This window comes from Macrobrachium nipponense, chromosome 18, assembly GCF_015104395.2.
Source record: "Macrobrachium nipponense isolate FS-2020 chromosome 18, ASM1510439v2, whole genome shotgun sequence".
NCBI classification, from domain to species: Eukaryota; Metazoa; Arthropoda; class Malacostraca; order Decapoda; family Palaemonidae; genus Macrobrachium; species Macrobrachium nipponense.
Window position 1 is genome coordinate 32,717,590 of NC_087211.1, and position 10,304 is coordinate 32,727,893.

A 10,304-nucleotide genomic window follows, 5' to 3' on the forward strand; every position below is an offset into this window, starting at 1 on the left:
CTGTTTTCCTTCAATTTACTTGAAGTGACTTAGAACCAGGGAAGTACTTAGACTTCTGAAATCAGGGAAATACTTAGACTTTTAAAGTTGTTGATGGAGTGATGCCCTTTGATTAATTTAATTACTTACAAGATTACCTCACACCTGTTTTGATGAACTTAGTCTGATCTTCTGCAATACTGGTAAGTTGTTAAGGGATCACTGTTGCCTTTAGAGTATTCAGTCATTTAGTACCTGTGATGAGGGTTCAGGTGTCTGGCTGTTGTGAGTTAACAATTAATGAATGGTAAGTGTAGTAACCAGATACTTGGCACTTGGTCACAATATATATATATATATATATATATATATATAATATATATATATATATAATATATATATATGTGTGTGTGTGTGTGTGTGTGTGTGTGTGTGTGTGTATAAGTGCTAAACTTATTATTATGATTAAAGGTAATGGATCTTCAGATGAACAGTGTCACCGCGCAGGAGTTTGACTGCAACGGTTCGATTTCTGGCGTGTGCGAGTCTCCTTCCACGTGCAGCCAAGAGTTTTCTGCTCTGTGCCCAGAGGACGGTACTTGCTGCCCTGAGGTTATCAGTTCCGTCAGAGCAGAACCAGTATCAGGTAGGTCCTTACAGTTGTCATCATTATCATACACAAAACGGTCGTCGTATCACGTTAATGTTTTTAGTAATATTATTTTCTCCAGTAATATCCCATTAGTCTATGGTTTCTTCATTAAATAATTTCAACCATAAAACAGATAATAGAGTCATTTATTTTTCCTTTTGTTGTTATGGACGACATAAATGACACGATTTATTCAGATTTTGTTTGTCCACTTTTAATCTGTGTATTCTTGCAGTATGTTTTTTTTCTGTTTATCTTTTCTTTACTGGAAGAAGCCTAAGCTAATTTTGCAGTAAACAGTGCGTTAACCATATTTTTTTTTATTTGACATTATTGTGCCTAGTTATTGTATTTGTTCTCTTTGTCCTGCAACAGGATGTAAAAACCGAAAATGCTTGCTAACCTATCATGGTTGGTGGTCGGCATCCTGCGAAAGTCCATCGCGCACGATGTTCTTCTGCGCTGCCGGGAATGTCTCTTGCTGCACTTCAGCGTGTCGGATCCTACAAAAGTGCTCGGCTTTGGGTGGCAGGTGCATCAGCAACAAAAACAAGTGTGACGGCAGTGTGTTCGGGAGTCTTTGCAGCGGGTACAGTTGTTTCTGCTGCGTCCCAGGTAAAAAAGGAAGAAGCCAGCTCCTATCATTACCATGACTTATTTTTCTTATGTTGAGAATATAAATGCTGCATCATTCAATCATTCTTCGTGGTTGTAAGCGAACCATATCAACTCACTCCGTTCAATAGACTATAGGCAGACTACTCTGCTATGAACATGGTCCGTATAAGAACTTATGTATGAATTCATGCATGATACAAACACATGCGCACACAAATTATATATATATATATATATATATATATATATATATATATATATATAATATATATATATATATGTGTGTGTGTGTGTGTGTGTGTGTGTGTGTGTTCGTGCGTGAGCATGGAAGTTAATTCTTCTGTTAAAACAGGATATGTCTGAAGTACAAAAGGCCCATTAAAACATCCTTATCAAGCAGTGAATGGCAGAAGAAGTTGCATTGGCAAAATATATAGTGGGAGATACGCCCTTGGATGATGACTGGGGTCGTTGCTGAGTCGCCTTAGGTTCTGTTAAGTGTTTTAATCATCTTCACCGTTGCCTTAAGGAAGACATTGTCTATATGGTCAGAGTCCCAGGCTCCACTGGAAAGGTTAATTTTATTATCTTGTTGTTTTATCAGTGAAGATTCCACCTTTGACATTTGTATAGACTGCTACTCTTGTATAAAATTCGCGACGAGTTCCAATCCCGAATTTTATACAAGAGCAGCTGTCGATATATATGTCAAATGGTAGATTCTTCACTGATAAAACAACTAGATAATAAGATTAACCTTTCCAATGGAGCCTGGGACTCTGACCAAATAGACAATGCCTTCCTTAAGGCAATGATGAGGAGGATTAAGACAATCAACAAAACCTACAGCGACTCAGGCATCACCTAAGGGTATATCTCCCACTTTATATTCTGCTAATGTATCTTCTTCTGCCATTCACTTCTTGATAAAGTTGATAGTCAGACCACTGGAATATAGTCCTGAACTTTAAACCAAAGTGTTTTAATGGGCATTTACACTACACACACACACACATACACACACATATATATATATATATTATATACATAAATATATATATATATATATATATATATATATATATATATATATATATATATATATATATAGTATGTATAACTGAATCACGAAAGTTAGGAACGTGATAAATCCATAAATAAAGGGAAAAAAATAAACAACGGAGTATCCGCGAGATCTTTCGACATTCAAACATCCTTTACTTAGCAGATGAGCTGACAATACATGAGGAAATAACAATACAAGAAGAGTCATATAACTGACAGATAGGGTTATAAAGAGAATCTAGGTACTAATCTCTTTATAATCCCTATCTGTCAGTTATACAAATCTTCTTGTTATTGTTATTTTCTCATGTATGTCAGTTCATCTGCTAAGTAAAGGACGTTTGAACGTCGGAAGATCTCGCAGATACTCTGTTGTTTATTTTCCCTCGTGGCATATATAATATATTAATATTATATATATATTATTATATATATATATATAATATATATATATATACTACTCCGTATATATGTGTGTGTGTGTTGATTTAATTAAGAAATCAATGTCTTCTTTGTTTTAGCTGAAATGAATACGACATCTACTACATCTACATCTACATCTACATCTACATCTACATCCACATCATCTTCCGTGAAAACTACTACCACAACGAGTAAAGTCAGTTCTACGACATCAACCTTGCGGTCGACCAGTGTCTCCACAAGTGTCTCCACAACAACTGCGGCTCCTTGCATTGGAGCTTCAAGCACGAATTTATCCGTGTGCCCTGCAAACGGCAAAGCTGGAGTTGGTAAGTAGATGAGGGCATGTAGACACGCTGGCACGATTTTTGATAACCATCAGAAACTATCACTTTGGTGATGCGCCGTTATTTCTCTTATCTTTGAACATGGTGCGTTAGTTTTCAACCACGTTCATTCCTGTGGATGTCTTGAGGTATTAGTGTGCCATTTATTTTTTTTTTTTATCTTCAGCTGAAAACCCTTAAGGACGGAGAAAACAGACTGTAGCCACAGAGTCCATAAAATCAAATCGTAGATTTGAATACTTTTTCGGTTTTAATATAAGAGAATGGTGAACTTTACTTTAACAGAGCGGCTATCCAATAAATACTCTTGCACTAATTCTATAACTATGATGCTTTCAGGATATAAAACGTCAGCATATCGTTTATCTGCGCTGTCGTTCTACTTTTTTTTTTTTCTGCTTTGTTCAGAAAGTAAACTGTTGGACTAAAGTGATATTGAGAATGCAAATATACCCCCCAAAAAATTGCGTTATACCATATTACGTTACATTCTAGTACGTCAGTTCCGCAGAATATTTGACTGACTTTGTCTTTTGTAATTATGATCGAGGAAAACAAAAGTATTAATGGTTATTGAGATATTTTTTTCTTCGTGATTACAGCATGTACTTGCCCACGTGATTGTTCTGGGTACGGGGCAAACTTCACGGGAATTGAGCTGATCTGCCCAATCAGGTTGGTGCTTTTAAAGTTCACGTGTTGTGTTGAATACACCAGATACCGTAAATTGATGTACATGGGTGCAAACACATGATCACACACACACACACAAATAAATATATACATACATACAAACATAGAAATATATAATACTATATACGTATATATATATATATATATATATATATATATATATAATATATATATATATATACACACACATATATGACCTTAGAGCTGTAAGGTACTAAGTGATTCTCTCTCTCTCTCTCTCTCTTCTCTCTCTCTCTCTCTCTCAACTTTCAACTTCTCACAATTCTCTCTGGTAGCTAAATCAGACTCGTGAACTAAAAGAATACATTTATTTAAGAATAAAAGGATTAAGTAAATAAATCAATTGCTCAAAGATACAAATTTAACTGAATAAGTTAACATTCAAAATCCAGATAATTCAAATATCCCTGCGGATCGAACCAAACCCGTCCACCTCTTTCTCTACAATAACTAACATTAGTTTAGTCATAAAAATTAGAAAAGTCATAACACCGCCTTATAAGTAACACCACTCCATCAGGGGAAACTTCATACTTCCCGGTTTTCCAGGTTATCAAACCTGGCAGACTTGCCTGAAGTGCCAGAAACGTCGTAACATAAGGAAAAGGATCCCACATAAATGAATTGCAAATAAACCAAAATGACATAAATCAAAAAGTCATATGGAAAAGGACATCTCTGAAATAAAAGTTTAAAATATAAAAAGGCAAAGCCACACTTGTGCTTAAAAGAACGCTTACCCATTTCAGGTGTGAGCACTAACACTTAACCAAATATAACTTCATACGACCATCTCCAAAATAAGGTCGCTTCCCCCACTTGGTGCTTCTCCGACTTAATTATCTTACCTTCCCATTATGTAGGGGAAACAGCTCGTACGTACACAAGCACAAAACTTTTCCCACAAGACACTCCCCATAATATGACGTCATTGATTCGTCACAAGTTCATTGCACTGGAATAGATGTGTGACGTCGTAACTGCTCATTATCAAACCCATAAAATCTACCCAAAACCAGATCCTTGCTTCCGCTCAAGCACGGGCATAAGACGTGATCTGTTTTGCCTAGGGAGCGACTTCCACCCGGCGACACCTTAAATGTTCCGTCAACATTTTCGGAGCTAACGCGAATTTTTGTTTATAGAATGACTCCCCGAAATAATCTGTCCGTGGAGTCAAAATGATGATATCTATCATTTCAAAGAATGCCATTGCTCATCACGCGCTTACCAACCATCGGTCAAAAAAAAATGTTTATATATGCGTATATATATATATATAAATATATATATATATATATATAATATATATATATATATATATATAGTATATATATATATATATGTATATATATATATATATATATATATATATATATATATATATATATATATATATATACTATATATATATATATATATATATATATATATATATATATATATATATATATATATATATAGTATAATTCATATGCATGAATGTAAATACACTCATAAATGTATGTACCTATATTTTCATATATACACCAAGTATGGCTTCTATAATAAACAGGTCATGGCAATATAGTAATCCCAGTGCAATTACCCAGTCAGCCCTTCTAAACTGATATATTTTATTGTTGATTACATAATTATGTGTCTCTTTTCAGTAACTGTCCGCCTGTCAAGGTGAAATGTATGGCCGGGTGGACTCTCTTCATCTACCGAAATAAACTTTTGAGTCCTCCCTGCAATTTCTCAAAAACATGGGAAGAGTACAAAGCAGGATTCTGTGAAGCTCCTGCAGAGTATTGGCTAGGTAATTGACTTTTGCGATATGCAACAGAAAATTCCGCTTTTGAAAAAAAAAAACTTCTCGTGGCATTATAATTTTCAACGTGTGAAGCTGCTTCACTGATATATATATATATATATATATATATATATATATATATATATATATATATATATATATATATATTTATATATTGTTATACGATTTTACCTTATGGAGATTGCTGGCGCACAACTTTCCGATTTTTTGGCAACTTAACGAATAGAAAGAATAAGAAAGACATATTTTGAAATGTTAGCATTGTTAGCTTACGTAAATTTCTATTTTACTTTGCTTTATTGTGAAATAAATTCACTTCCCAGCTTCCAATGTTTCCAGGTCTAGAGTATATCCACGCTGTGACGATGAACGCTTCCTATTCCATGTCGATGCATGGACTACATCCCAACGGAACGAGCAGGGATCTCCTCTACGGGCAATTTGCAGTCGGGGACGAAAATTCGAAGTAATATTCTTATTGTTCTTAATTATAATGCTTCTTTATATTCAATCTCTCTCTCTCTCTCTCTCTCTCTCTCTCTCTCTCTCTCTCTCTCTCTCATATATATACCGATAAAAACATAACCATATTACTCAGTACTGAGAATTCTAGACTGCTGTAAAAACAATAGAATTCATATATAAGATACAAAAAACCATGAGGAAAGCCTTCATATATATATATATATCTATTATAGGTTGTATATATATATATATATATATATATATAATATATATACTCTATATATAGATTTATAATATATGATATATATTATATATATTATATAGTATATATACTAATATAATATATAAAATGAAGGCTTTCCTTCATGGTGGCTTAGCATTTATATATTGCATCTATTGTTTTTTACAGTAGTCTAGAATTCTCAGTACTGAGTAATATGGTTATGTTTTTATCGGTATTTGCATTTAAATCTCTCTCTCTCTCTCCTCTCGTCTCTCCTCAATCTCCTCTCTCTCTCTCTCTCTCTCTCTCTCTCTCTCAATTCTAAGTAAAATGGTTGTTTCTTTGTGCTGTCTTATATTCGCGTCTCTTGCTTTTCGAGAAACCTTGCTCTCTCTGTATCTGTTGATATGATAGTTCGAACGGGAAATCAGTTTATAAAGAGAGACAAGTTATAGGACAAATAAAAGAATACCTATGAAATAAAAGCGATACACCTGAATTCAAGAGACATCAGCAGAAAGCATGAAAGAATTTGCTCCTTGTATATAATCATTTGGGGCTCAGAAGGTCACTCAACTGCGTTGGCAAACCTTTTCACGATTTAAATGCAGCCAAGATGAAACTCTTAGTAAACCGAATAGTATTAAACCTGATTCTTGAAAATGACACACTGTTGGCAACAGCAGCTTGCCCAGCGTTGCGGGCAAAACAGCTAAGTCAATGACTACAGTGCAGAGGACGTTTGAAGTTGTAGTAAATTTTATGCAACAAACATAGCGAACTCATTTATATCGTCTATGCCACAAGTTGACATTAAGAGTTGGCAAAAATATGAGACTGACGACATAACTCTATCCAAGAGTTTGAGATGAGTCAGCACCCGAACACCGCACTGAAGAATAATACTCCAAACAAGGTAAACAAAAAGTTAAAACAATTCATCGCAAAGTATATTGCGAAAAATTTCCGCAATATACTAGTTGTCTTGTGTGTGTGTATGTGATGCGTGTGTGTTTTAGAATAGAGGAAGCAATATTACATAAATATCATATGTTTTTCGTATGTTACCTTCTTACCAAAAATTTCACCTATAATCCTTAAAAAGTCACAGACATTTAAACCGTACCATTTACATTTAAATGAAGGTATAAGGGAAAAAATGGTCTTGATTAAGTAACTTTCATATTTGAGTTTGAAAAGTGCTGAACTACGTTCCCCAAAGCTTACTCCACTCATGCATACGTGTCAAATCTCTATTCAAAGATTCTGCAACTATAGACCTGAGGTGTGGAGAAGGAACAACAGTGAGAAGGGCATCATTATCGATGTCTTCATCAATTTGTTCCCCAGACTTTGCCATGTCACTAGTATGATTCTCACTGTCAAAGGCTCCACTAAAATCTAAACAGACCGTGGCGCCTCTTTGATTTCATCAAGAACTCTCTGTAAGACTGTAGATAGTGAAAATGTGCATCACAAGTACTAAGGTCTTTATGAAACCCAAACTGTAATACACCTTGGACGTTTAAAACCTACAGAGACGTTTAGGAAGCAGATTCTAAAAAGAAAATAAAAAGGATAAAACCGGTTATTCGATATTAGCCAACATTTCAAGGGCTTTGAGAGCGGTATCAGTACCTTATGTAAAGCAGCAATGTTTCTTGTCCTCCAAACAAAAGGAAAATTTGCAGTGAAATCTGCTGCCTTGTTAAAAAAAAAGATGGGACAGTTTCCATTAGGGTCTAGATTGCCCTAATATCAGTAAGCAGCATGAAGGTGCTTCAGCGATCTCTTATAATTAATATTGTCTTTTTCATACTGAAAAGAAGAAATGCGTATCTAACCTGTTTGGGTACGATTCTGTCTGAAAAATTCTTGTATAGAAACATCATCATAAAAACCTTCGCAAGGACGTAATCATCCTCTTAGTGACATAACTAATCTTGGGAAATTAATCCATAATTCTCTTAACTGAGGAAATTCATCTTGAAATTAACCTGCACCATCAGTCAGGTGCTCTTACTCATATTCCCTTAACCTGAGTTCAGAGTTCCTCACTACCACTTGAAGGGGCGCTATTATGCGGTGACCTGTGTATCCTGAACTCCAATAACTCTCCATTAATCAACCACTTTCAGATACCGGTTAATGGTGGGGGGCTTCAACTCCTCCTCGAGTACTGGAGTGGATCTGTTCGTCAATCCTCCAACGACGAATGTAGTCCTCAACAACGCATCTTTCTCCACCTTTGACAGAGATAACGATAACTTAGGTAAGACCAATTTTGATATCTTTGTCAGCTTAACAGTTTCGCATACTTAGAAATAATTGCACCATCACTAACTATAACATTTTATTTTTTTTTGCATTTCGACTTTTGCTTTGTGTTTTAATTTATACAAATAAACACGTTTTATCCTATGTAAGATAAATAGTTATGTTAAAAGTCTTTCTCTTAATAATAATAATAATATAATAATAATAATAATAATAATAATAATAATAATAATAATAATAATGAATGTTGTGAATGTCTTAAGCTGCAAACAGTGTCTCTGAGGATCAGTGTCACTTGCCCTGGTGGTTGCGACGCCAGACAAAATACAAACAGTCTTTTAAGGTAGTGGAATATAAGGATAATTAATCAGTGTAAAATTCTTAACACCGGTAATCTTTTGCTTAATCTGTTAAAAGCAAAAGAAAGATAGATTATTCGCTTTAAGGAGCGCCGTAAGTGTCTTCTGTCCGGTCGACATCTTTCATCCACTTCTGATGGATTTCCCCCATAATTGTGTTGCAGTTAATCTTTCCCTCATTCCATCAGCAGTCTGAATGAAACAGTAGTACACGCACATTTAATGTTGACCAAGACAAAGCACTTATTCATCCCAGATCCCCCCCCCCCCCCCCCCCCCCCGTTTGCTCTCTCTCTCTCTCTCTCTCTCTCTCTCTCTCTCTCTCTCTCACACACAAATTATTGGATGACTAATATTTCGGTATCCCGGCAGCTAATGATAGTTGCTCCATCAAACAAAATGGCGGCGGTTGGTGGTACAACGACTGTACCGCCATTAAAGCAACTCAGACAAATATCGACTGGTACTTCTGGAACCACCCAGTGTATGAGCAAGGGCGTCTGCAAGAATTCTACATCAAGATTAAACGTAACCCATGAAGCCTTTATTCTGTGACAAAGGATGTGATTTGACCTTTCGGGTAATGACCTTAGACGACCTTTCTTAATTATCGCAAAACCTACTTATTTCTTTTCCTCTTCTTAGGGAATTGCACATTTCTATGTTTGCACTTGATCCCCCACACAGCTGTTAGGAGCCGATGGATTCTGATTTCGCCGCTTGCGTTGATGGGTTGACGTCCACAGTAGTTACGAAGCCATTTCAGATAAGTGACATCCTTACAGATCATAAAATGTCTCACATGATTGAATATATTGATAGATAAAGCATTACAAGTTCAGTAGTACATTCAAAGGACGAGTGAGAATACAAATGTTGAGATTTTCATGTAGTACATACTCACTCTCTCTCTCTATCATCTCATCTCTCTCTCTCTCATCTCTCTCTCTCTCTCTCTCTCTATATATATATATATATATATATATATATATATATATATATATATATATATATATATATATATATATATAATTTGTGTATGAACAATTTACATTTGCAAAATGAATGCTTTCTCCCATAATAATTTTTGAAAGGCGCCAATTACTAGGAGATTGAAAGAGGAAATTAAAATCCCCTTTCAAGAGGAAGTTAACGACTATATTGAGTAGGAACACCACACCTGGTCCAGAGAGAAACTTCAAAAGCAATTTTGCAAGGCGCAAGATCAGCAAGACCTAGGCCTATTGTATATATGAACCCGCTCCTCTCCCCCTTCTTTCCAGCATGTATTAAAAATGGATTCCTCTTGAAAACTGTTAAGGTAACACCTTTTATGTGTGAGTGTATGTCTGCGTGTGTGAGCGCG

The 10,304-nt window shown here is 35.3% G+C and overlaps 1 protein-coding gene across 1 annotated transcript in view; it reads left to right on the plus strand.

Moving 5' to 3' along the window:
* Positions 1-9,819, plus strand: part of LOC135196545 (uncharacterized) — a 25,511-nt gene extending 15,692 nt beyond the window's left edge. Inside the window, exons 7-14 of the mRNA XM_064223392.1 lie at positions 451-625; positions 1,007-1,246; positions 2,836-3,066; positions 3,687-3,759; positions 5,451-5,599; positions 5,954-6,080; positions 8,441-8,574; positions 9,311-9,819. Of these exons, the coding sequence (XP_064079462.1) occupies positions 451-625; positions 1,007-1,246; positions 2,836-3,066; positions 3,687-3,759; positions 5,451-5,599; positions 5,954-6,080; positions 8,441-8,574; positions 9,311-9,477 (1,296 nt within the window). The 3' untranslated portion in view covers positions 9,478-9,819. The remainder of the gene's footprint in view (positions 1-450; positions 626-1,006; positions 1,247-2,835; positions 3,067-3,686; positions 3,760-5,450; positions 5,600-5,953; positions 6,081-8,440; positions 8,575-9,310) is intronic.
* The last annotated feature ends 485 nt before the right edge of the window (positions 9,820-10,304 follow it).